This window comes from Microchirus variegatus (genome assembly GCF_963457635.1).
Source record: "Microchirus variegatus genome assembly, chromosome: 18".
Lineage (NCBI taxonomy): Eukaryota > Metazoa > Chordata > Actinopteri > Pleuronectiformes > Soleidae > Microchirus > Microchirus variegatus.
Window position 1 is genome coordinate 6,560,105 of NC_139819.1, and position 27,977 is coordinate 6,588,081.

Consider the following 27,977-nt stretch of genomic DNA (forward strand, 5'->3'; position numbering starts at 1 on the left):
ATGGTTCACGACGATTTGAGAGTGGAGTGGGTCCGACAGAGAGTTTGTGCCGGCTTTAATTTGAACGACGAATGTTTCGTCGAACTTCTGAGTCGTGAAGATGGAGAAGAGGAGCAGAAAATCATCCGCTTTTTGAACGTTGTGTCCGAGGAGGAGTCGCCTTCATGTCTCCTGTTTTTCAAAGCCGTTCGAGAGGAGGAAATTGAAGTGGAAATACCTATTGGTAAGTTTTCTTAATGGACTTGACAAACTTCCGGTCAGACTGACTAAAATATATATATTTTTCTGCTAGCCTACGGGAACAGATGAGCTAACATCACCAATGAAAGTGCCACGAAATGTTTTAATGTTACAAAAACATAAATAAAATGTTAGAAAATCGTGTTACAAACATTACTAAAACATGACGCCACAAAATACGTTAAAAAAACGTCCAAAATTGTAAAAATAAGCAAACTAAAAATGTTAACCCACAATGATGCTAACCGTAACCAAAATAATGGTACTATGCTAACGCTATCAAATGTTGCTGACATTACAAAAAAAATACATTTCTAAATGTTGTAATGTTACAAAGATGATACAAAGTCGGTTTTTTAACAAATTATTGAGATTACAAAAAGGTATTATTACCAAAATCTTGATGCACATCTGCCAATGTGGTAAGCAAATGTTGCTTGGCTAGAATACTTGAAACCAACTTCCAGACAGTAATGATCTATAACGACAAGGTTTCTTTTTATGCAAAAAACACAACAAAAATTCAGCAGAAACAAGGCTTATTTTACTTTCTTAAAAATCAGTTTTTGCACTGTAGACAGCATTTTCAGATACATTTTTCCAATATTGGAAGTTCATCACATCCCTAGTTTAGGTGTTGTCATAGTTCTGTTCCATGCAGCTGGGGTCATACAGTAGTATCTCAGATTTCTATATTTCTTCTCCTGTCATCCCAAATTTTAAACCTCTGTTCAAGAAAAAGTCAGTTAAGAGTCATAAATATAAGGATTCACAAAACATGGTTCAAGCACGGTTTTACTGAGGTTTTCTTCATGAATTTCCAAGTGAAATCTCAGTGAAATGTTTATCACCACAGAAAGGACAAAATATGGAGACTCATCAGATCCTGAAAATAAGTCCTGGCTCCAAAGTGGAGCAGAGATATCTTCATTCACAGAGGACACAGACGAAGGACCTCCCAGCCATGTGAGACGGAAACTTTGCTCTGTACCATCTGTCACACTGTGATTGTGTTTGATTACATATGTCTGTAATGAACAGAAGGTGGCGTTATTCTGTGTTTGTGTTTTCAGAGGATTGAGGTCCAGGTTGTCTATCACATTGAGCTTCATGTCGCAGTGAACAGTTACCCAGAGAGATTTCTGAAATCCACTGTCTTCTACTTCATCAGGAACATAAACGGTTAGGAAGAATCATCACAGTAAAGCCTCTCTTTCACTATATTCACTGATTAACCAAGAGATTATAATCTGTGTTTCAATTAGAGACCATTGTTGAACCGCTGGACATGACTGAGGCGGACATCTTGATGCCCAGGCTGTTTGACATTGGCATGCACAGTGGACACCCGCTGTTTGTGCTGCAGAGCAAACTGGCAAATGTAAAACCACAACCAAATACAGTGTTAATCACTTGAACTGTGAATGATAAGAATATGATTAATAAGAATCATTTGAGAAGAATAATTTTTTTTTTTTATCCAGGTGTATATACCCTTGTTAACTGTGCACCAGATGAAGATTACAGGTGCAGGTTATCAAAGTGAGGCAGTGTCCTCTCAGGAGAGCATCGGAGGACGTGGAGACGAGAGTTCAGCTAAGTCAAGCCATGGAGTCCCGATGCGTGATGAGCTGCTCAACAGGACACACAAGTTCTTGGGACTGATCAACACGTCGCTGCAACACCTGCAGATACAAGGTTTGTTTTTATTTGGAATACAAGCTGAGTTCACACACTGTTATCAGTGCTACAGAGATAATAGGGAGAAATGGAGGTAAAAAAAAATATGCTGTGGTGGAACCTGGAAGACTCACAGAAGACAAAGAAAAAGAAGAAAAGAGAATATTTCATAAATATAAACAATCTAAAGGTCCGTCTCTCTGCCACAGATGAGTTTACCCTGCACATCCCCGAGCTTGACCTGAAGCCAGACGTGGATGTGCTCCTCTCTAATCCGGAGTTGTTGGAGACGTTGGAGCAGTGTGTAATGAACTGGCAGACTCAGATTACAATTTTTATGGAGGAGCAGCAAAACAAAAAGCCCCAGGTTTGTACATGTCAACAAAAACGTCCATTTCAGATGAACGACGTCGAGGTCAAGCCAAGCCAAGCAACATGTAGTATTACTCCTGAGATATCTCGGCTATTATCAACAGGATTAACTGCCAGAGCAACAGATAACATGCGCTGTTATATCCATTGTTCAATTTTGAAACATTCACTTTCCATTTTCCTCCAGGCACCCAGCCCTATGGCCGAGATAGCTTTCTGGCAGGAGCGCGCGTCCATCCTGAGTGCTCTGAGCGAGCAGCTCAAGCAGCCGCTGGTGAAGAAAATCTTGGAGGTGATGACCAAAGCAGATGCCGGCATTGTTCAGACCCTGGAGGGAACTGTTGCTGAACTTCATAAATACTGTGTTGAGTCAGACGATAATTTACGTTTCCTCAGCACACTGGAAAGACACTTCATGGTGAGCGCTGAACATTCTTCACTTTGACTTATTCTGCTCTGCACGTGCCAACGCTCAACAGTGCGACCACCGGGCGTTATTGGACGCTTTGTGCATTTTTTCCGACATTTTTTTGTTTTCAATCAATATCCGTCTTTTAATGTCACTGGTTGTTTGTTGTTATAGAATCTGGCGACTGGATCAAATTTCAGTGTGCTCCTGGAGACGATTCCTCCCCTGATGGACAGCCTGCAGATAGTGTGGATCATTTCTCGCCACTACAACACAAACGAACGCATGGTTCCTCTCATGGAGCGAATCGCCTGGCAGCTGTGTGAGCGTGTGTCTCAAGTCGTTGACGTCAACACGATGTTCAAGTACGTGTGGAAACATCAGGAGCTTTTACAGTCAGCTATATTTTATGTCAATATGTTCCATAAGTCAGTAGTTTTTTTTAAATTAATTTTACATTTCTGCCTCTGTTCAGTGTTTGTGAACAGAAACAATGTACAGTAACATTCTGCGTATGCACTCTATGAAGCAAAAGAGCTCTGGACTTCACAGTTTACTCACGCCGCCCTGTTGGCAAGAAATTCTGAACGGCATTAGTGCTGGTCTCAAGCTTGTAAGAGTTCACTGTGCACTTTTAATCCACAGGGATTAGCAATACGTCACATAATCTGACAGACTGAACATGTCTGATCCTTCACACTTATACAAATAACCAGAGTGGACATTATTCCAGACCTGCAGTCTTATTACACAATAAAAGCATGTGAAATAAACAAGATAGCTAAGTTGATTAGCGTTGAAGTTGGCGTCCTGATTCACAACAACCTGGCAGGCACTTAAGGAGAAACTTGAGGGAAACTTACAAGGATTGTGCTCTTAACTTTGTCAAATAGAAAAAATATTTTATAATTGTCATAATGCATCTCAAAGCACAGTTAGGTTTTACAATTTAGCCCGATGTAACACCAGTAACGCACTTTTGTTGTAAGTTACTCTTCCCTTAATTTTCCTCTTAACTGCTGACCAGGAAGCTGCAAAGTCTGGATGCAAACTTCAGCTATGTGATATTAAGTCTACAAACAGAAAGCAACTGGATTTTAGAGCAGTAGAATTAAGCTCTTCTGCTTCTTCTGTGTGCAGCATGATAATGTTGCTTGAATGTGCTTATTCCTACGCAGAGAAAAGAAGGAAGCGTCCAAATCCAAGGTGCATGACGCTAAGCAGGTTCTGGACCAGTGGAAGTCATCCTACTTTGAAGTGCGTGCAGAAATCGAAGAATCGGGAAGAGGTCCACGCTGGGAATTTGACCGCAAGAGGCTGTTTGAGAGGACAGATTACATGGCGTCTATCTGCCAAGATCTATACAATGTTTTGCAGGTCAGTGCACATAAGTAACTTCTCACTCACTATCCAGACAGATAGAAGTATGAAAATCCTGCTCAGATTTGATTCTCCTGCCTTTGTTTGGTGCAGAATTTGGAAGAGTTCTACAACATCTTTGGCCCAGAGTTGAAAGGTGTGACCCGTGACCAAAAGCGCATTGATGAAGTGCTGTGCAGGGTGGACAGTCTCGTTTCGCCTATCGAGGAAGTCCATTTTAATCCTTTCGACATGGGCAAGAAGAGCAGCTGGAAAATGATCATGCAAGACTTTGACTCAACAGCTCAGGTGTGTGAAGTTTAGTCTTACACCAAATCAGACCAGACCAGAATCGCACACTTTTCTCTGTGCTGTTTCTCAAGTGATTAATCTGTCTCCACAGGCTATTGAGGGGGAGGCGATCAGCTTCATTGATCAGTCTTTTAAGACGCTGCGCTCTTCGGCCGCTGCCTTTGACATGCTCCTGAAATTCAAACACATCCGCTCCAGACAGGCCATCAGTCACCATTTGATGAGGAAGTTTAATGACATCCTGGCTCAGTTTTGCAAAGAGGTATTTCAGTGTGAAATCAAGAAAATGTGGCTTTTTATTTGAATGTCTATGGAATATCCAAGCATGTGACAGCAATATCTAATAATGTCAAGGGCCGGCACAAGCCTTCATGGGGCCCTAAGCAAAACTAGGGGGCCCTTTAAAAATGGCAATAATAAAGTAGTAAATTATGCACAGTTGTAGCTGTGTATGCTGCCTGGCATGTTCTTACCCTTATATTGGCTTTAATCTTAAATGTTAGCAAAATCATAAGAATGGTCATGTTGATTTTCACTTCATATTCAAAACGGCACATTACTAATAAAGCTGCATATTTAAAAAGAACAACAAAAAAACACATGATTATATTTTGTAATAGAGAGTACTTTTTGTTGTAGGTGGACAGGATAGATGAAATATTTAAGGCAAACAAGGTTAAACCACCGCTCAGTAAAAATGAGCCTCCTGTGGCCGGATCAATCCGATGGGTCCGATCTCTTCTCTACCGCATCAAACACACCATCCTTCCTTTCCTGGAAGTGCCGGAGATGCAGGAGAGTGAAAAGTGGAAAGTGGTGAGTTGTTTGATCGTCACACAAAGGACATACAGGCACCAAAATGTCACTTTCTCACACTCATTTCATTCTGCTCAGACCAAGGACAAGTATACACAAGTGGCGTTGCAGTTCAGGGACTATGAGGCGAAGAAATATGAGCAGTGGCTGGCTGAGACTGAGCACAACTTACCACTGCTGATGAAAAAAAATCTGTTGGTCGTGGTTACCCCTGAAATCCCCTTTCTGTTAGAACCAGTAAGCATCTTTCACTATTTACTCACTTCTAACGCTCATGTACGGCAGATTCCTTTTGTGTTTTGATGTGCCTTTTTTTTTTGGTGCAGGCTGTCTCTAAGGACGTCCCGGCGTCTGATAGTGGCCTTCAGCAGGGAGCACGATTCTTTGTTAACTTTGCTCCAGAGATCAGGGAAATAATATCCGAGACCCTCAACCTTGGGTCACTGGGTTACCCTGTTCCTGATGTCGCTCAAAATGTTGCTCTGCAAAAGCACAAATTCATCAGGTAATATTGAAAACACACCAGTAAGAATGCAGTGTCTAATCTAATCCATACAATAAAACCACTCACTGATATCGGCCCTGATTTGTTTAACCTCAGGTATGTCGATGACCTGAACAACCTTGTTAGCTGCTACCACTCTGTCATGGACAGCCTGAGTGAGCCAAAGATCGTTATGCTGGCTCAGCACATCAGAGCGGTCAAAGAAGTGATGCATTCTGGGTGCAAAAGAATCAACTGGTACTCCTTGGGTATGCTGCATACAGAGTGTGTGTAATGTGTCTGTGTAATTCCATTTAATTTAATTTCACTCAATCAGATCACTTGTTTTCCTCGGTTTAAGGTATTCCCAGTTTCATCAAACAAGGCCTTCAGGTCGTGTCTAAGTTTGAGTCAGTCGTCAATCAGATCCAGAAGAACGAAACGGAAATGGATTCCAAGTTGCAGTCCATGGTGATGGCCAACTTGATGAAATTCCCAGTCCCAGATAAATCAAACGACTTACCAGGTAGAATAATAACATGAGACGGATATTATTTATTACAGTAAACAATTTTCACTTAATTATTTGTGTATGTTTTTTTCTCTTCCCAAGGTGTCAAGGAGTTCTGTGAGCGTATGGAGCGAGAGCGGGTGAAAACTGTGAATCTGCTGAGCAGGAAGTACGTGGACATTGGACCCCTCATCACAAAAACAGAGCATCTGATCATGGAAACCAGCAGTGGTAAAGCAACATGTATGAGCGATTATTACACGTACTGGGAACGCAAGGTGTTGGACTCACTTGTGAAGATGGTGCTGAGGTAATTACACAATATTTCATCACTTCTCTCTACAATAACTGTCTCGTCAGCTGACATTTATGTTGTCGGCCTTGTTATTTAGGAGCATTCAGGCCTTCAACAATGCACTGATGGGAAGCGCTGAGCTTTTCCAAGTCGATGCCATCCTGTCTGCGCCTAAGATTGTGTTACAGCCTCAAAGCAAAGAGATCTACTGGCTGCTCATGCAGTGTGTCAGAGACTGTGTGGAGAGCACCAAGGTTTGAGCATCATATTTATTTATTTTATATTTATTTAAAAGTGGTCAGAGCATATTGAAGACCGATACACATGTAAGTAGGCTGGTGTTAGCAGAGTCTGCTAATTTAAGTATTTTGCCCCTTGGTAGGTGATAGACAGAACATATACTACCGTTCAAAAGTTAAGAGTCACTTAGAAATTTCCTTATTTTTGAAGGAAAAGTACTTTTTTTTTTCAATGATTATAACATTAATTTAATCAGAAATACACTCTATACATTGTTAATGTGGTCGATTATTCTAGCTGCAAACGTCTGGTTTTTAATGGAATATGTACATAGGTGTATAGAGGCCCATTTCCAGAAACCATCTCTCCAGTATTCTAATGATACCTTGTGCAATTATGTTAGCACAGCTGAAAGCAGTTTTGCTGGTTCTTTGACGAAAGCAAAATTATTATTTGGAATAAAAATCAAATATTTCAAATCTTCTACTCAAATCTATATTTTCTATTAATTTCTATTCAACTATTTTGATGAATAAAATTGTGAGTTTTAAGCCCATGGATCTCAAAATGTGGTACTTGTTGCACCAGTAGCAAAACAATATGATGTAATTCTGGCCAAATTTATGTGTTTCAGCAATTTGTGCGTTGGATGCGTGGGACCTGCATCGAGTGCCCGCCACAGCGTGCGGGAGGGGAAGACGAGTTGGTGACATTCAGCTTCTACACTGACGTGTGCCAGCACCCTCAGATTAACGAGAGTGCCATGACGGTGTCCCAGAACATCCAGCGGCTGCTCCTCTCCGTGGATCGCTACCTGAACCACTGGAAGCGCTATCGGCCTCTTTGGGAAAAGAACAAACTGATCAGCAATGAGAAATTTGCAGAGAGAAAGCCGTCCTGCGTCATGTACGACGACAAGCTGCAGTTCCTTTCTCGCATCAGGCAGGAGGTGATGTCGGAGCAGCTTTTTAAGACGGACCACGTCATTTATCTGAATCTGGAGCCTCTGGTTCACACGGTGCAGAAGACTGTGGAGTCCTACATCGGTTCACTAGGCAGCCTGCTCAATAAGCCCACCAAAGAGGATCTCTACAACTTGAGAGATGAACTCATGGTACTGATACATGCTACAGTTTGTGCTTGGATTTCTTTGTCGTCTATACTTAAGTTTGTTTTTGTTTTTTTGGACAAAAGCATCTTTCTGCAAAGCTGAAACAAAGTCCTGACACGTTTGAAGACCTGAAGTCTGTCCTTGGTACCATCTCAGACATCAGAGACATGTCCCTCGATGTGGAGATGAGAATCGTTGATATCAAGGAAAGATACAGAACCCTGGCGATGTACAAAGTGGAGGTAATGTGTGTTATATAGTTTGCACTGTACTCACAACTTGTTTCTTGAGCTTCACTTCTTATGCTCTCTCTTCTTTGCACAGGTTGTAGAGGATGAACTGACGCTGTTGGCAGGTGTTGACCAGATGTGGACTGACCTGTTCAGAGAATCCAGACAAGTCGACAAGAGTTTGACCAATGTCAAGAAATCATTTACTCAGGTCAGACATCAGACCTACACCTTCTGCTTGAACAGAAAAAATTAAAGTCACAAACAGTATTTTAGAGATTTTCATTTACACTTTCTTCATCTTGTGTTCGTCACACCCAAAGACTACAGCGGAAAATATTGAAGAGTTTCAGCAGGAGGTGATGATCTTTGCTGAGAGCTTCAACATGCATGGACCTGGAGCTTTGGGAGATAATCTGGACAAAGGTACACTTGAACACTTTAAGCTCCATAACAGTAATACAAAGCAGAGCTTCCCAAAAAAAATCTTAAATAATCATCATCTCAGGATTGATTTTATGTTGTGTCTCTTGGTCTTTGCAGGACTGGATATTTTGGGAAAATATGAAGCAGACCTTGTCAAGATAATGGCAGGATGGCAGGAGTTATCGAATGCGGAGAAGCTGTTGGACCTGCAAGTCTCTGTGTACCCAGAGGTTATCAACATGCAGAAGGATATGAAGAACTTGAGAAAAATATATGACTTGTATAAAGCTCAGAAGGTGGGATATGTTGGCTGTTTAAAAATGTCAGTTTCTTATTGAGACAAAATACTTGAGTCAGAAGTATTTGATGTTTATCCTTGAATTATCCAGGACACGAAGGCTGAGTGGTCTGAGACCTTGTGGGTGGATTTAAACCTTCAGCTGCTGCAGGACGGCGTTGAAGGTTTCATCAAAAGGTTGAGGCAGCTGCCCAAAGATGTACGAGGACTACCCGTCGCCTTCTTCCTGGAGGGACGCATGAAAGAGTTCAGGGAGTCTCTACCTCTTCTGTTGGACCTGAAGAACGAGGCCCTCAGAGACAGGTCAGTCATCAAATATTAAATCTACACTGTGTTACTTTGGTTGAACTGAAACTACTGTGACGTGATTGGAATAATGTGGCAAAAACATCACTTCCAGGGAAGCTCGGCTTCTCTCTGAGTTAAGCGTTTCCTCATCAAACTTTTGAAAGACTGGGTTTTTGACCAGTGGAATTCACTTCAGAAACTTTTTGTGGGCAATGTCCAAATCACTTCCTGTGTGCAACTCATTTGACAATGTTTTGATGTAGTTTTAAAAACATGCACTACAGTTTCAAGAGAGCGAATAAAACTTTGACATTTTGTGCCACAGACACTGGAAGGAACTGATGGAAAAGACTGGCACTGCCTTTGAGATGAATCCCGACAGCTTCACTCTGGAGAACATGTTTGCTATGGAGTTGCATAAATATGCCAACGTTATAGGTGACATTGTGACCTCTGCTGTAAAGGAGCTCAGCATTGAGAAGGCAAGTCTCCGTCTTTCTGAATGACCTGATTAAACTGAAGTTAGGGATCAGTTAATCGGTGAAAAGCATAAATATTTACATGTACTTCCAGGGAGTGAAGGAGGTGGTGGAGACCTGGGAAAACTTGAAGTTCAGTGTACAGCCATATTTCAAAGGGACTCAGGAACGTGGATCTATTCTGGGAGCGGTGGACGAGATTCTGCTGAATTTGGAGAATGATACAATGAACCTGCAGAGCATGGCAGGCAGTCGATTTGTTGGACACTTCCTTATCACCATACAACAACTGGAAAAAGACCTGTCCCTTATTTGTGAAACTATAGAGGTAAGTATGGGCAGATAACCCTCTTGTCATGTCACACTTAAGTTGATCCAACTTAAAATGATTATATTTCTTGCACAGGTATGGTTGCTGGTACAGCGAAAATGGATGTACCTGGAGAGCATATTCATTGGTGGAGACATTCGCTCCCAGTTACCTGAAGAAGCCAAGAAATTTGACAACATTGACAAAAAGTTTAGAGAGGTGAGTTTTGCCAAACCCTTACCTTAATTAAATCAAAAATAATCTCTAATAATCAGAATTATAAAATCTATATTTTTAATTTTTAATTTTTTTAATTGTAGATGATGAGTGACACAGTGAGGAGTCCAAACATTAAACGATGTTGCCTGGTTCCCAACCGGCTGACAGAGCTGCAGGCTCTGAGCGATGGTCTGGAGAAGTGCCAGAAGAGTCTGAGCGACTACCTGGACTCTAAACGTAACACGTTCCCACGCTTCTTCTTCATCTCTGATGATGAACTGCTCAGCATTCTGGGCAGCAGTGACCCTGCCTGTGTCCAGGAGCACATGATCAAGGTAACATATCAAGAATAACGCTTTCCATGTGTGCGTGTCTGTGTGTGTGTGTGTGTGTTACTTGGCTGCAATTCTTCGTCTTTTCCTTGTTCCACAAGATGTATGACAACATAGCGTCCCTGAGGTTTGATGTGGAAAGCAACGGGGAGACGGTAGCTGGAGCCATGGTGTCTGCTGAGGGTGAGGTGATGGAACTGAGGAAGTCCGTCCCAGTGGAGGGCAGAGTGGAGGAGTGGATGACAGGAGTATTACTGGAGATGAGGAGGACCAATAGGCTGATTACGAAAGAAGCAATCTTCCACTACTGTGAAGACAGGAGCAGGTATCTATTCTGTCTGGGTCCCACAACTTTAAAGGGTTTTTTTTCATGTTAGGTTTTGGGTTAGAGTTAGAATTAGGTTTAGGTTAGGTAAGGATTAAGAATATACACTTAGAGGTTAGGTTAGGTAGAGTAATGGGCTATGGAATACATTATATCATGATGTGTCCTTGTCATAATGACACGATTTCAGTGTATGATCACATACCCTGGTATGTAGAGTAGAACATTATCTCTAATTTTTCTCCAGGTACCACAACAGGAAGCTCTCGCACCCCTGGTGGTACACCTACCACAGTTTGAGAACCAAGGATCTAGACTGATTGTGTGCTATTCCTTGTGAATGAGTCACAGCGAATGTGTTCTCTTTCCCCGTGTCTCTTTTAGGGTGGATTGGATGTTGCTTTACCAGGGTATGATGGTGTTAGCTGCCAATCAAGTGTGGTGGACCTGGGAGGTAGAGGACGTCTTTAAAAAGGTGAAGGGAGGGGAGAAGCTCGCGCTGAAGAACTACGCTAAGAAAATGCACCGGCAGATCGATGAGCTGGTCACACGCATAACACAACCGATGAAGAAAAACGACAGACGGAAGCTCAACACCGTGCTCATCATTGATGTACACGCGAGAGATATCGTGGACAACTTTGTTCTCAACAGGTAGACCTTTCATACTTTTAACATGCATATGACATTTGAAGGAAAAGATTTATAATAAAAATAAACTTTCAGTATCATGGATGCACGAGAGTTTGAGTGGGAGAGCCAACTACGATTCTACTGGCTCCAGGAACAAGACGACCTATTTGTGCGCCAGTGCAGCGCTTCGTTCTCGTATGGATATGAATACATGGGGTTGAACGGTCGACTGGTTATCACCCCGCTGACAGACAGGATCTACCTCACCCTCACGCAGGTCTGCCAGTAGCTTTGCACGTTTGCGTCCACAAAACAAAATGTGTCAGTGTCAGTTTTAACTGAACGACGTCTGTGAATGTGGCTGTGTTTTTTGACGCAGGCCCTCTCCATGTACCTGGGTGGCGCTCCTGCTGGACCAGCTGGTACGGGAAAAACGGAGACCACCAAAGATCTGGCCAAGGCTTTAGGCCTGCTCTGTGTGGTCACTAACTGTGGTGAGGGCATGGACTACATGGTAAGAAGCCTACAACTGAAGAGTTAGCAGCTAATGAAAATATATATGCTTTGCTCAGTCATCTGTCCAGTAGCTCTGCTGTCACTTGCCTTTTGACAGGAAAAAAGAAAATAGACCACATCGCACCTGTGTTGAGCGCCATCCACTGGCTTCCTATTCATTTTAGGATTGATTTTAAATCATATTACTGATTTTTAATGGTTTGGCACCATCTTACCTCTCTGAACTTCGTCTTCACACCCTATCCCGAGTCTAATAACAGGGTCCTTTTAGAATTTAGTGCCAAAATCCTGACTAAAATCCAGGGGGATCAAGCCTTTTCTGTAGCTGCTCCCAAATTCTGGAACCATTTATCCATGGAAATGAAATCTGCCCCCACCCTTGAACATTTTAAATCACTTTTAAAGACCCATCTCTTCTCCTTGGCCTATGTTTTTATTGATTGTATACCTTTTATACCTATGCTTTTAAATGTTCTCTGATCAAAAGTTGACTTCATGTGCAGGCTGTGGGTAAGATCTTCTCCGGCCTTGCTCAGTGTGGAGCCTGGGGCTGCTTCGATGAGTTTAATCGTATCGATGCCTCAGTGTTGTCGGTCATCTCCTCCCAAATCCAGACCATTCGCAATGCTCTCATTCTGCAGCTTAAACGGTTTCATGTAAGTGCGCTGTCGAAAGATTTATGTAAAGATGTAAATGCAAAACACAGTTTTTTCCCCGATCCAACTACTTACTATTTGAATCAGTTTGAAGGGCAGGAAATCAGCCTGGACAACCGCATGGGGATTTTCATCACCATGAACCCGGGTTATGCAGGACGCACAGAGCTGCCAGAGTCAGTGAAAGCTCTCTTCAGGCCTGTGGTGGTCATAGTGCCCGACCTGCAGCAGATTTGTGAGATCATGCTCTTCTCTGAGGGCTTTCTCATGGCCAAGGTCAGACACACACACACACACACACCTGTTTTTATATCTTAGTGAGGACACATCACAGTGCCTAACTAAACTAAAGTGCCTAACCTTAACCTTTAAACCAGCTCTTAACCCTGAAAAGGAAATTTTTAGGACCTCACAAAGATATTAATTCAAGCACTGGAGGATAAAATGGAGGATAATATATCTTATTTGACTGTTATGTTTTCATAAAGAGTACGCAAGGATTAAACTCTTATTACACTGACCGTGTCTTACTGCTGAACTGCACGCATACTTTTCTTATTCAGTATTTTATTTCTGTCAATTGCCCCAATATCTGTCATAATGTCCCTTTTTTCTGACCAGTGAGCAGCCTGTGGAAATGGTTGGGGATTTTCAGTTTACAGAAGCCTTTGTCGAAAAGTGCTTTTGACTTTCATGAAGATGTTTATGGCCGTCTGGGGGCTGAGAACAAAAACAAAATGTCTTAAATAATTAATATTACCAGTAAAATCATTGGGAGCGAACAGAAGCAGCTGAGACGAGTGTAACAAAATACTTCATCCTCTTTTTAAAGAATGTATTTAACTGCCCTCAGGAAAGTGCTCTAGAGCTGCTATAGCAACCTGAAACATTGATGTTATATTTTGTGCATTATTGTGAAGCCAAAAACAATTATTATTATTGTTATCTCTTCACTTTGGTTTGATTCAGGTGTTGGCAAAGAAGATGACAGTACTGTATAAGCTGGCCCGTGAGCAGTTGTCCAAGCAGTCTCATTACGACTTTGGCCTGAGAGCTCTGAAGTCTGTGTTAGTGATGGCGGGAGAACTAAAGAGAGACTCTCCAGACCTCAGTGAGGTATGGAGTTTCATTTTCATACAGTCTGGTGAATGGAAAACCTTTACCTCATGTTTAAATTAGATCCAAAGTGTTATTATCCATGGGATTGTGGTGCTTTGTCGTCTTGTTTCATCCTGGCTCTTGCTCCTGACAGGATGTGGTGTTGATGCGTGCTCTCAGGGACATGAACCTTCCCAAGTTTGTGTTCGAGGACGTGCCTCTGTTCCTCGGGCTGATCTCGGACCTGTTCCCTCAGCTGGACTGCCCTCGCGTTTGCTATCCCAAGTTTAACGACGCCGTGGAACAGATACTGCAGGAAAACAAATATGTCATACTGCCCAACCAGGTGTCGCACATGGATTTTTCTGAGATTCATGATTTTTTACATTAATTAAACAAAGATTTGGTTACAGCATATGCGGTGTTAGATGACAATATGTGTTTTTCCGTATGGTTTCAGGTGGATAAAGTGGTGCAGCTCTATGAGACAATGATGACCAGACACACTACTATGGTTGTGGGACCAACCAGTGGAGGGAAATCAGTTGTCATCAGAACATTATGCCAAGCTCAGACCAGGTTATTATCAGTTGTTCACCCCTGCAACATTTCCTGACCTTTTTGTGTGGTCAATTGTGACCTTTTTTTTTATCTCCTAGAATGGGATTGCAAACCAAGGTATATCCCCTAAACCCTAAAGCCATGAGTGTCATTGAACTGTACGGTGTTCTGGACCCTGACACTCGAGACTGGACTGACGGCATCTTATCCAACATCTTCCGTGACATCAACAAGCCGACAGACAAAGAAGAGCGACGGTAGATAAAGAAAACCCACAAATAATCGGTGTAGACATTGTGCAGATGTTTTGTGAAATACAACAAAGAACAATATCTGTCTCACAGGTACATCCTGTTTGATGGTGATGTGGACGCTCTGTGGGTGGAGAACATGAACTCGGTGATGGATGACAACAAGCTCCTCACGCTGGCCAATGGAGAACGAATACGCTTACAGAGTCACTGTGCCCTGCTGTTTGAGGTAGAGTGTTGTCAGCTGGAAGTCATCTCACTGTGCTTTTCAGAGTATATCATAAGAAGCTTTTCACCATTTCAGGTCGGAGATCTCCAGTATGCTTCCCCTGCTACTGTTTCCCGCTGTGGCATGGTTTTTGTTGACCCCAAAAACCTGCGATACACCCCGTACTGGCAGAGATGGCTGAACATCAGACCTGAAAGGGTTTGGGGAAAAACACACATTTGCACTATTTATGAACTGTCCTGAATATTATTTGATAAAATCTCACAAGTGTCTTTGTATTTTTTTCTTCTTCTAGGAACAAGAAGTGCTTAACAGACTGTTTGAGAAATATGTGCACAGTTGTATCGACATGATTGTGGATGGTATTGTTGAAGGCAAACAGGGCCAGAAACTGAAGACTGTTGTCCCACAGACTGATCTTAACATGGTAGGTTGACTTTATGTTCCTCATATGTGCAACTTTACCTGCATTGTTGTAATTACGCATACAAAATATAATTAAGATTAGTATTGTGATGTCAGGGTTGTGTTTTGCTTCCTGTCCTGCACAAGATGATCCACATTGGTTGAGACTTTTATGAGAGGGGTAATGAGGCTTTTTAGGTTTAGTAATTTTTTGACCCAGTTTGTTGCTGGAAACCCCTGTGAAAATTAAAAATGTGAATAAACTGGCTGCGCGATTGTCATCAGTGAAGCCAAGGTTTCAATTCAGCATGTTTCCTTCATCTATGTTTACATAATGCTCATTTTATGACTTACGATGATACATTTCTCACATCCAGCCCCTTTAATTGTGCATATGTTGTTGTTTACGTACAGGTGACTCAGCTGTGCTTGACACTGGATTCGCTGCTCGAGTCTGAGAGCAACAGTGGTGAAGTTATGGAGTGTTTCTTCCTGGAAGCTCTGTACTGCTCACTGGGAGCCACGTTACTGGAGAGTGGCAGGATCGTATTCGATGAGCACATCAAAAGACTTTCCTGCTTAACTGTGGTGCATGATGAGAAAGCCTTGGCTGGACCTGGGGAGATTCCAGGTAAAAATCAAACTTCTGTTCATCATACATAGTTGCTGTATTCTTTCTCTTTTGTTAGTGATAACACAATGTCTGCGTTCATACAGGATACCTGCCGACTCTGTATGATTTCCATTTTGATGGCACACAGGAGAAGTGGGTTCCCTGGAGTTCCTTGGTCACCAAATACATTCATAACCCTGAAATGAAGTTTTCTGATATTTTAGGTAAAGGTTGATTATTTAAGCTGCGAATTAAAAAATGACACCGTCCTGCAAGCATGGATTTAAATTCCTGTAATCTTTGCTTTAGTGCCAACTATCGACACTACGAGAGCCAGTTGGATCCTGGAACAGATGGTGAAGATAAAGCAGCCTGTGCTTCTGGTTGGAGAGTCTGGAACTTCCAAGACGGCTACCATTCATAACTTCCTTAAAAACCTCACTGTCGATGCGACGGTGCGTTTACTGTCCAAGCATGTCATCTAACATCACATTATTTGAGTTTAAATTCTCTGAACTTCTTCCCTTTTGACTCTAGATCACTATGATCATCAACTTCTCATCCAGAACAACGTCAATGGACGTGCAGAGGAACCTGGAGGCCAACGTGGAGAAAAGGACCAAGGAGCTCTACGGGCCTCCTATGGGAAAGAGACTGCTGATCTTTATGGATGACATGAATATGCCAAAAGTACCTGCTCCAAGCATTTCACCAATGTTCTGTGGTGAATGATATACAATATGTATGTTTAACCTTATGCCATCTGCTCATTCAGGTGGATAACTATGACACACAACAGCCTATCGCCCTTCTGAAGCTCCTGCTGGATCGAGGAGGCATCTATGACCGAGGAAAAGAGCTGAACTACAAAGTCCTCAAGGACCTCGGCTTTATCGCTGCCATGGGAAAAGCAGGAGGTGGGAGGAACGAGGTGGATCCTCGGTTCATTTCACTCTTCAGTGTCTTCAGCATGCCCTTCCCTTCAGTGGAGTCACTTCACCTCATCTACGCTTCTATTATCAAGGGCCACGCGATGGTGAGTATCTTTTCCCCCTCACCTGTCTCAGAATCTCAGTCAATGAAACGTGATATTAATCAACTTCAACAAATGTTTAAGCCATTTGAGGATGCCATACAGAAGGTCTGTGATAAAGTCACCTCCTGCACACTGGAACTGTACAACAGCATCATCAGAGATTTGCCACCAACTCCTTCCAAGTTCCACTACATCTTTAACCTGAGGGACCTGTCAAGAGTCTACAGTGGACTGATCCTCACCAAACCAGACAGGTCTCATCTACCACATTCACTCTATTAACACGTAAACAAAGACATTCTCCTCTATGTTTCAAAGAGACTGTTTTTATTTTTTCATTAATCAAACAAAATACAGAATACATCTCACTTTGGAAATGTCAAGTTAAACTATTCAAAATATTGTTAGAAATATTATATTATGCACTAATTGCTCTTTTTGTGATTTATATTGTGAGTTGGGTCATGACGGTTTGTCATCTTTAAAAAGTGGGTTTGGGAAAACACTACTTTACCAGATTCTCTCTCACAGGTTTTTGACCGTCACCCAATTTGTGCGGGTCTGGAGGAACGAGTGCCTGAGAATCTTCCATGACAGACTCATTGATGAGACTGACAAAGCCTTGGTAAATAATCATAATTATAATATAGATACATGACATGTCGTGTAATATACTAAAAGACAAATGTGATTTTGCTGTCAGGTCCAAGGCCACATAAAGAACCTGATTGAGGAGCATTTTAAGTCGGACATGGCGGCAGTCATCAGGGACCCAATTCTTTTTGGAGACTACAGGAATGCTCTCAGTGAGAGTGAACCAAGGGTCTATGAGGACATACAGGACTATGATGCTTCAAAAGCCCTGTTTCAGGTATGAATATGTTAATGTTAACAATTTCTAATGTTTATTTTCGTTCTGTATAAAGCTTCATGTTCACCTAGTATAAGATGGGATCAACTCTCCATCAACTCTACTGTGGATAACTGGTGTAACTAATGAATGGATGAATAAAAGACCACTGTTTTTCACTCTGCAGGAAATTTTAGAAGAATACAACGAGAACAAGTCAAGGATGAACCTGGTGCTGTTTGATGACGCTCTGGAACATCTGACTCGGGTGCACCGCATTATCCGTGTCGATCGTGGCCACGCACTGCTCGTCGGTGTGGGGGGTTCTGGCAAACAGTCCCTCACCAGGCTCGCTGCCTTCACTGCCGGCTGTGAGGTTGGAAAACACATGACACAAGCCATCTGATACCTGATAATTGATATAATATACATTCTTTTATTTTTTTAGATTTACCCTTTAAACACATAAAAGGCAGAGCGATTTGTAGCAGAGCAAATATTAACAAATTACACACCAAATATTTCATTTCAAACCATGTGGGAATGTGAATCTCATGTTTTGAATATTTGAATCCAATGTAATAAGAAATCTGCAACAATAGGCACAATATCAAAGGAACTTTGCTTTTTCCAGATATTTGAGATAACACTCAGCAGAGGTTACAGTGAGTCAAACCTCCGCGAGGACCTGAAGACGCTTTACTGGAAGCTCGGTATTGAAGATAAGAAGATGGTGTTCCTCTTTACTGACGCCCATGTTGCCGAGGAAGGTTTCTTGGAACTCATCAACAACATGCTCACTTCAGGTTGCTCCTCACTTTAAAATGTCCACTGTCCACGCTCATGGTTTGTTAGTGTTTTTCAATGATGCTCTCTCTTAATAACAGGTATCGTCCCTGCATTGTTCCCCGATGATGAGAAGGAGTCCATAGTCAACCAGCTTCGTGATGAGGCTCTAAAGACGGGAGCAGCTCCTTCTAAAGAAAGCGTGTGGCAGCACTTTGTCAACAAGAGTGCCAACAATCTGCATATTGTTTTAGGCATGTCTCCTGTGGGAGACACCCTGAGGACACGCTGCAGGAACTTCCCAGGTGAAATACTCTGTAAGGTCTCTCGTAATTGTAGCGTCATTTTTTATTTCATTTCACCAACAGTTTGTCTGTTTGTTTGTCAGGACTGATGAACAACACTGTCATAGACTGGTTCCTGCCATGGCCCCAACAGGCATTACATGCAGTGGCTCAGTCTTTCCTTGGTTTGTAATTATTTGCACACATTTCTAAAATTCATAATGACTTGCAGCAGGAGGTATGTGAAAATTCTCTTCATCATAGGTGGAAGTCAAATGATTCCTGAGGCCCACAGTACAGATGTGATAGCTCATGTCTGCATGGTCCACACCTGTGTGGGCGACTACAGCAAAATATTCCTCCAGAAACTGAGACGCAGTAACTACGTCACTCCGAAGAACTACTTGGATTTCATCAATACCTATTCTAAACTCTTGGAGGAGAAGGACCAGTGCATCCTGGGTGAGAAAATGGAATGTGGTTTAAATGTAGCTCCTCGTTATCAATGTGTGAAAGACTTTTATTTGGTTTAATGTGTTCCTTCCTCTACCAGGTCAGTGCAAGCACTTAGAGGGAGGTTTGGACAAACTGAAGGAGGCCAGTGAGCAGCTCGCTGAGCTTAATGTCAAGCTGGCAGAACAAAAGGTGGTACTCGCTGAGAAGTCCACCGCTTGTGAAACACTGTTAAATGAGATTGCCACAAACACCACAGTAGGTCAGTGACTAACTGAGTATCCATAAACACATATGGTTTGAAAAACACAGTTGTACTGTAAACTTCCAAAAGTAAACACACGTGTTAGACAAGCCACTTGTCAACAACTTTTTTCCCTTCCAGCTGAGGAGAAAAAGACCCTGGCAGAAGACAAAGCTAAAGAGATCGAAGAGCAAAACAAAGTGATCGCTGTTGAGAAGAAAGAAGCTGAAAGTTCACTGGCTGAGGCTCTGCCAGCGTTAGAGGCCGCCCGCAACGCCCTGCAGGACCTGGAAAAATCTGATGTCACAGAGATCCGGTAAATGCTCAAAATTCTTCACTACAGCTTTAACACATTTGAAAAGACTGAACTGCACCAACTGTTCTTCTACCCTCTGTCTTCAATCTGCCTTTTTTTGCTGATTCATTGCGCAGATCCTTTGCCAAGCCACCCAAACAGGTACAGGTGGTTTGTGAGTGCATACTGGTGCTTCGCGGCCACAAGGAGATCAGTTGGCAGTCAGCCAAGGGGATGATGTCAGAGGCAAACTTCCTGCGATCGCTGATGGAAATGGACTGCGATGGCATAAGTAACAACCAGGTCAGGACCGTCAAAGGTAAGTTCACGATCAATTAAAACATGCCATAAAAATATAACCAATAATAATACATGTGTTTGTGTGAATGTGCTTACCACTGTTGTTTTCTTGGCTAGGCTTCCTGAAGAACCTCCAGACGAGCCTTGAGGAGATGCAAGCCATCAGTAGAGCGGGGTCAGGAATGCTCAAGTTTGTCGAGGCCATAATTGGTTACTGTGAGGTTTCAAGGGAGATAAAACCCAAGAGAGAGAAGGTAATGCAGGGTCTAACTCTGGTATTAATTCGTGGGATGAAGGAACACAAATTAAACAGCCACATTTCCCATATATTTTCTAGGTAGCACGTTTGGAGAAGAACTTCTTCCAGAGTAAGAAGGAGCTGGAGCACATTCAGAGTGAGCTTAATGATATCCAGAAGGAGTTGCAGGCTCTCGGGCAGAAGTATGAAGCTGCTATTGGGGAGAAACAGCTTCTGCAGGAGGAGGCCGGGGTCATGGAGAGGAGGCTGATCGCTGCTGACAAACTCATCTCAGGCCTGAGCTCTGAGAATGAACGGTGAGGCTGTGAAGGATCACTAGGACCCCCAACCTGTCCTACAGAGACAGTTTCTCAGTCATTCCATTTGACTTTTCATAACTCACTGTTTTCCACACAGGTGGACGCAAGATTTGGAAGAGTTGAAGCAGAAGCGCGTGCGTCTCCTTGGCGACTGTCTGATCTCTGCTGCTTTCCTGAGCTATGAAGGAGCCTTCAGTTGGGACTTCAGGAATGAAATGGTGTATCAAGTATGGGTCAAGGATGTGCAAGAGAGAGGAATCCCACTGAGCCAGCCTTTCAAAGTGGAAACTCTCCTGACTGATGAAGTAGAAATCAGCAGGTGAGGAGGATTATGTGCTTTTTCAACAGATTAAAAAAAAAAGAAGATTGCAGTAGCCATTATAAATGTTTAAGAGTGTATATGTGTGTGTTAAATAAAGCCTGTATGTTAATGCAGATGGGGCTCAGAGGGTTTGCCTCCAGATGAGCTGTCGATCCAGAATGGGATCCTCACCACCAGAGGGAGCCGCTTTCCTTTGTGTATCGATCCTCAGCAGCAAGCCCTAAACTGGATTAAGAAGAAAGAGGAAAATAATAACCTCAAGGTACAAATAATATATAATATAAGTCCCAGGATGATGATTTTTAACAGACCAAGAGTCAGCATTTTGGAAAGAGCGCCAACATGTCTTCCTGTTTCTCCAGATCTCGTCCTTAAATGATCCAGACTTCCTGAAGCAGCTAGAGATGGCCGTCAAATACGGATTTCCGTTCCTGTTCCAAGATGTGGACGAGTACATCGACCCTGTGATCGACAATGTCCTGGAGAAGAATGTAAAAGGAGGAGAGGGCAGACAGGTCATCATGCTGGGCGACAAGGAGGTGGACTATGATCCCAACTTTAAGCTGTATCTCACCACCAAACTGGCCAACCCCAAGTATTCCCCATCAGTGTTTGGAAAATCCATGGTCATAAACTATACTGGTAAGATCCTTCCACATGGCAATTCAAGTTTTTTTCTATAGCATTTGAACAGCAAGTTCAAAATCCTCTGTTTGTTTGTCTTTGTATGTGTATTGTGTTTCCTATAGTGACTCTTAAGGGTCTGGAGGACCAGCTGTTGAGTGTTATCATGGGCTTTGAGAAAAAGGAGCTGGAGGAGCAGCGTGAGCGTTTGATCCAAGAGACGAGCAACAATAAGAAGCTGCTCAAAAACCTCGGAGACTCCCTGCTCAGAGAGCTGGCCACGTCTACAGGCAACATACTGGATAACACAGAGCTGGTTCACACACTGGAGGAGACAAAGTCAAAATCCAGCGAGGTCAGTTTGGCTACAGCGAGCATCAGTGACGAAAAGCAGTAATTTCACTGACACCAAAAGTCCTACGTGTTTTTCTTTGTCTGATATTGTGATCACCAGGTCTTTGAGAAACTAAAGTTGGCAGAGAAGACAGCCGTGGACATCGACAAACTCAGAGATGGTTACCGACCGGCTGCCAAGCGCGGTGCTATTCTGTTCTTTGTCCTGACAGAAATGTCTCTGGTGAACAGCATGTACCAGTACTCTCTCGCCTCCTACCTGGAGGTGTTTGACTTTTCACTGCGCAAATCTCTGCCCGACCCTGTTCTACGTCAAAGACTGAAGAACATCATGAGCACACTGACGTATAGTGTTTATAACTATGGCTGCACAGGTAAAATAATTACCACTGGATAATAGAAAAACGCAGAGAATGCTCATATATAGGATGTAGATTGTTTTTACTTGAACTGACTTCTTATCCCTAGGTCTGTTTGAGAGACACAAGCTGCTGTTTTCATTTAACATGACCATCAAGATTGAGCAGGCGGAGGGAAGAGCTCTTCAGGAAGAGCTGGAGTTCTTCATCAAAGGTAAGATTGTCAGAAAAGTTGAACAGACACTCACACTCAATGTTCAAGGCAAATGTTGACGTTTGTCCACTGCATGTGTGAAGGTAATCTGTCCCTGGAAAAGAGCAAGCGGAAAAAGCCATGTGACTGGCTTCCAGACCAAGGCTGGGAAGACATCGTCAAACTCACAGAGCTCTTTCCTGAGCAGTTCGGCTCTCTGCCTGATGACGTGGAGAACAATTCCTCTGACTGGATGACTGTAAGTGCCCCCGGTGATGTGACATGTGATGAGCATTAATTAAATCTGGTGAGACTTTATCCATGATTCCTTTTTCACCGCAGTGGTATGACTTAGACGGCCCGGAGCAGGCTCCGATCCCCATGAGATATGAGGAGAAGCTGTCCGCCTTCCAGAAGCTGCTGCTGCTGCGCTGCTTCCGCGTCGATAGAGTCTACAGAGCTGTGACCGACTACGTCACCGTCACCATGGGCGAGAAGTGAGGCTCTATCAATTTGCTTTTGTTTCTTTATCTACACATAATTATGTACAGTAGGCATGTGATGGTATGAGATTCTTCACAGGACGCTATAGACGCTCCATACTGCTTTTTATCAAATATCTCAGGATGACAATATTACAATTACAGCTTTGAAAAGTCACCTGCTTTGGCCATGATTCTTGTTTTTGTTTGGATACCTTAACTTTTTAATACAGTTCCATCTACATCTTTCTGCTCAGATACGTGCAGCCCCCTGTGATCAGCTTTGATGCCATTAATGAACAGAGCACACCGTTCTCCCCCATCATCTTCATCCTGAGTCCTGGCTCTGACCCAGCCAGTGACCTGATGAAACTCGCTGACAGATCGGGCTTTGGGGGAAGCAAGTTCAAGTTTCTGGCTATGGGTCAAGGCCAAGAGAAGGTATGGAATCAGAACTTGTACATTTTGCAGCTATAAAGTGTAGTCAGTTGAAAGTACAGGGGAAGATCACCCTTTTCCTTTCAGACTGTCGTGGTAATCAAACTGGCAATGGTATTCTTTACATTTTATCTGTTATAAAGTAGATACAATACTGTTTTTAGGGCATACAGTGTACTGTTCTGTGGATGAAGTATCACTTTCTGTACTTGTGATGTAGGTAGCGCTGCAGCTGCTTGAGAGTGCCGTGTCCCGGGGTCAGTGGTTGATGCTACAGAACTGCCACCTGCTGGTAAAGTGGCTCAAGGAACTGGAAAAATCATTAGAGAGGATCACCAAGCCCAATCCCAACTTCCGCTTGTGGATTACCACCAATCCTATCAAGGATTTCCCCATTGGAATCCTGCAAAAGTCTCTAAAGGTGAAACTATAGCCTTTTTGTAAACATCACTAGGGGCCCCTTATATAGGTGTTGCATTTTTTTTATATTGCACCTTCATTTAACCATTTTCAAATCCCATTTCAGTTACAGTGAAATCTTAGGCTTACATAATATATATATATTACTGTGTGCAGGTAGTGACGGAGCCTCCCAATGGACTCAAGCTCAACATGAGAGCGACGTTCTCCAAAATCTCCCACGAGACCTTGACTGAATGTCCACACGCTGCGTTCCGCAGCCTGGTGTACGTGCTGGCGTTCTTCCACGCCGTGGTGCAAGAGAGGCGCAAATACGGCAAGATAGGCTGGAACGTCCCGTATGACTTCAACGAGTCTGATTTCTCTGTAAGTTGTTTGAAAGTTTTATAATTTTTCACTTTTCTGTGTTTTAAACACTATACTCTATACTCAACAGGTTTGTATGGAGATCCTGAAAACCTACCTGACCAAATCACACCAGCAGGGAGACAGCGATATACCCTGGGGTAGTCTTAAATATCTTATTGGGGAGGTGAGGCTAAATCCGTTCTGTTTTAATAAAATAAACCACATTTCTAATATCTAGTAGTAGTTACCCTCGGGGAGGTGATATAGGACAACCAGAGCCAAAACAAACTCAAGCTGTTATTGCACTCAACACTGCTGAACCTGACTAAAACATTTAAATGTGCTTTAAATGCTTAACTTGTGCAATAGCTGGTTCATTACACTATTTATTATGCCTTTGTTTAACTTATTTGTTGTTTGTCTTTTAAACTTAAGGCTTGGATATTCTGTGTATTCTGATAGTTATAATGTTTTAATAGGTGATGTACGGTGGACGAGCCATCGATAGCTTTGACCGCAGGGTCCTCACCGTCTACATGGACGAGTATTTTGGAGATTTCCTCTTCTACACTTTCCGGCGCTTCCACTTTTTCAACAACAAGGATGTCGATTACAAGATCCCTCTCAATGGGCCCAAGAAAACATATGTTGGTCAGTTTTGCATGATCGTACTTAAATGGGAAGTTGATTTTCTGTCATTCACTCACACATTTACCCTGTCACACATGATACAGATGAGATTGAGAACCTGCCACTGTCAAATACTCCAGAGGTGCTGGGCCTTCACTCTAATGCAGAGATAGGATACTACACACAGGCAGCTAAAGACATGTGGACTCACCTCATCGATCTGCAACCTCAGACAGGTATGATGTGCGTCTCTCTCTCCATCTCTAGAGAAGAAACGTTACAGGATGATTTCCAAAACTTTGTTTGGGAAGTCATCTTTTTCTTTTGAGGCCATAAATCAGTAGAATAAGCTTCCAAAAAATCCTTGAATACATGTACAAACTTAATGTGTGTGTTTTTATAGTAGGAGGCTTTGAGGACACATTTTGACTTAAATCTGTCTCTGTGAGGACATTTGACATTGACATCATGGCTGATCCTCACAACTTTAAATGGCTTTTTAAGGGTTAATACCTACAGCTAACTACTAAAGATTTTAATAACCTGGATGATTGATAACCGCATTTTAGGACACGCACCATGTCCTCACTAAGAATGCTGTAGAAGAATGCGTGAGAGAGTGTGTTTGTGCCCTGTGGGGACATGATAATGCTTGTAAGACTGCATGACTTGGGGTTTTATGCTCCACTTGCGTCCTATTCTGTTTTTAATTTACCTCCTTAGAGGCTGCGGGTGGAAAATAACAGTTTTGCTCAAACCTGGGCTGGTACAGTAAAGCTCTCCATGTATTACACAAGGTTAATGTTGTATTGTCTACATGTCTACATTATATTGCATTACATTATTGCACCTGTTTTCCTTCTCAAGAGTATGTCCTGTTCTTTTGAACTTACCTCCAGATTGAACTCAGAGAGCATCTCTGTTAGTAACATCCAGAAAAAGAACGTTGCCTCCTCTCTTTACTGTCTTTACACACACGCTCTCTCTTCTGCCTCAGGTGAATCTGGTGGAAGCATCAGTCGGGATCAGTACATCAGCCAGGTGGCCCAGGACATTCAGAACAAGCTTCCAAAGTTATTTGACATGGACGTGATCCGTAAAAAGTTTGGCTCAGACATCTCCCCGACCTCAGTGGTGCTGCTTCAGGAACTGGAACGCTTCAACAAGCTCGTGGTTCGCATGCAGCGCTCTCTGGCCGAGCTGCAGAGGGTGAGACACAGAAAAACACAGGGGTGTCGCGCGTGTTTGTGCCTCACATGAGTTTATTATCACTCTCACTCTCTTGTATAGGCTCTGGCGGGTGAGGTGGGTATGAGCAGCGAGTTGGACGAGGTCGCTCGGGCCCTTTTTAACGGTCATATACCTGTCATTTGGAAGAAGTTGGCGCCCGATACGCTCAAGTCACTCGGCAACTGGATGAGCCATTTTAAGAGGCGTTATGAACAGTACAGCTGCTGGGTGAGGACAGACATTTTTGGACATTAAACAGTTCTCAAAAGTTATTTAGCTTACGGTTACCTATTGCATTGATTAATTGTGAATTTTGTCCAAGTGGTTAATGACAATTTGACTCATGTCTATAAGTTTAAAAAATAAATAAATAAATAAATAAAAGGAATGGAAGGGCTGGGTGGAGCTAATAGTGACAGTATTCCCTTGCATTTAGTACAGAGTAGAATCTATTTTAAAACACTTGACTTAAATTCAATTAACTTGAAGTTAATGTAATCTGGTGAAAGTTTAAAAAGCAAAATATATATATAATATATAATAAATTAAACAACCTCTTCTCATCTTCTGTGTTGGAAGAATATGTATTGTGAACTCTTTTTAAGGCACCAGGTGAACTTTTATTTTGAAATTTGTTCAGTGTATCACACATGATTTCTCATATGTAGCCTTTTGTTTTATTCTGAAATACTGTGTCCGTCAGGTGGATGAAGGAGAGCCAAAGGTCATGTGGTTGTCAGGACTTCATATCCCAGAATCCTACCTGACAGCCCTGATCCAGGCTGCATGCAGGAAAAATGGCTGGCCCCTGGATCTGTCCACACTCTACACACAAGTGACCCAGTACCACAACGAGGAAGAAGTCTCTGACAGACCTGGACAGGGTAACAACATTTTTATTATGCAGCATGATGCAGACAGGTCAAGTGCCCTTGAGCAAGGTACCCAACCGCCTTTGCTGTATAGATAAGTGCTGCCCACTGCTCCTGCACCTGGTTTGTTTGTGTTCACTACTGGTGTGTAGAAAAGGACGGGTTAAATGCAAATGCAAATAAGAGCTAATACTAATTCTAATTATATATTTGAAAACATGCACATTTGTACATATAAGTTGGGACATTTTGCAAGACTGAAAACGATACAAATGTGATGCTGCTCTGGAATGTTTCATAATTAGTTTACGTGGTAAAAGTGCAGTTTAGGGTATGAAAATTGGGTATAATTGGAACATCGACCATAGGATTAGTCTCTGCAAGCATGGATGGGTTGTGGCTTATCATTTCTGTGCCAGACTTCCATGAGATAATTGAGTCAGTGAAAGATTGCAAAACTTTAGGTGTGTCTTCATCTACAATATATAATTTTGTGATAAGATGTCGGGAATTATGGCAAATCTGCTCTGAATGAACTTTATTATGCCATTTATTGTCCTTGTTTCAGCTTGTCTCTGGGGACTCTATGTGCTAAAAGATTAACTCACTCACACCTACGGTCAAGTCAGGGTGTCCAAATTGTCCTAATCCCCAAATCTGCATGTTTTTGGACTGTGCGAGGAAACCGGAGAACCCAGAGAACACCCACGGGGAGAACTTGCATTTGTGAATTAATAAAATACAGATTTTGTGTCACGACCTTACTGGTGATGAGTTGTAAACACTGGTGATGGTTTTCCCCCTTGCAGGCTGTTATGTGTCTGGTCTTTATCTGGAGGGAGCAGACTGGGACATGGAGAAGAGCTGCTTAGTAAGGAGTCAACCAAAAGCCCTGGTTGTTGAAATGCCCGTTCTCAAAGTCATTCCCATAGAGACTCGTCATCTCACGCTCCAGGTGTGCGATACATTCCTCCACACGTTAGTTTATTACTCTTCTAATATTTCTTTTTTTTTAACAGTCGTTTTGTATATTTTTCTGTTTATCGTGACACAGAATACGCTGCGGACGCCGGTGTACACCACGTCCCTGCGGAGGAATGCGATGGGTGTGGGTCTGGTGTTTGAGGCGGACCTGTTCACCACCGTGCACATCTCCCACTGGGTGCTGCAGGGAGTCTGTTTATTGCTCAACGCTGACTAA

General features: G+C 42.6%; 1 protein-coding gene across 1 annotated transcript; it reads left to right on the forward strand.

The window, feature by feature from the left end:
• On the forward strand, positions 1–27,977 carry dnah10 (dynein axonemal heavy chain 10; the record flags this gene model as incomplete). Its single annotated transcript, XM_083905135.1, has 78 exons — positions 1–223; positions 1,097–1,206; positions 1,314–1,422; positions 1,506–1,621; positions 1,725–1,938; positions 2,130–2,287; positions 2,480–2,710; positions 2,876–3,066; positions 3,880–4,078; positions 4,175–4,369; positions 4,464–4,634; positions 5,012–5,188; positions 5,267–5,419; positions 5,515–5,693; positions 5,790–5,941; positions 6,034–6,198; positions 6,286–6,493; positions 6,576–6,732; positions 7,353–7,832; positions 7,913–8,071; positions 8,154–8,270; positions 8,383–8,485; positions 8,603–8,781; positions 8,875–9,086; positions 9,397–9,553; positions 9,645–9,878; positions 9,957–10,079; positions 10,181–10,414; positions 10,513–10,736; positions 11,121–11,390; positions 11,463–11,646; positions 11,749–11,883; positions 12,389–12,541; positions 12,629–12,817; positions 13,511–13,657; positions 13,794–13,985; positions 14,100–14,218; positions 14,299–14,457; positions 14,545–14,680; positions 14,756–14,878; positions 14,976–15,107; positions 15,500–15,716; positions 15,803–15,922; positions 16,008–16,153; positions 16,236–16,388; positions 16,474–16,734; positions 16,816–16,988; positions 17,266–17,359; positions 17,438–17,605; positions 17,772–17,960; positions 18,219–18,390; positions 18,472–18,675; positions 18,759–18,839; positions 18,919–19,116; positions 19,208–19,369; positions 19,493–19,667; positions 19,784–19,965; positions 20,064–20,200; positions 20,284–20,501; positions 20,602–20,823; positions 20,941–21,088; positions 21,189–21,468; positions 21,576–21,805; positions 21,905–22,178; positions 22,273–22,377; positions 22,461–22,615; positions 22,699–22,853; positions 23,096–23,279; positions 23,497–23,697; positions 23,853–24,062; positions 24,133–24,228; positions 24,524–24,695; positions 24,779–24,910; positions 25,672–25,883; positions 25,965–26,132; positions 26,608–26,788; positions 27,586–27,731; positions 27,831–27,977. The coding sequence occupies 78 exons, from the start codon at positions 1–3 to the stop codon at positions 27,975–27,977; spliced, it is 13,737 nt and encodes a 4,578-aa protein (XP_083761261.1).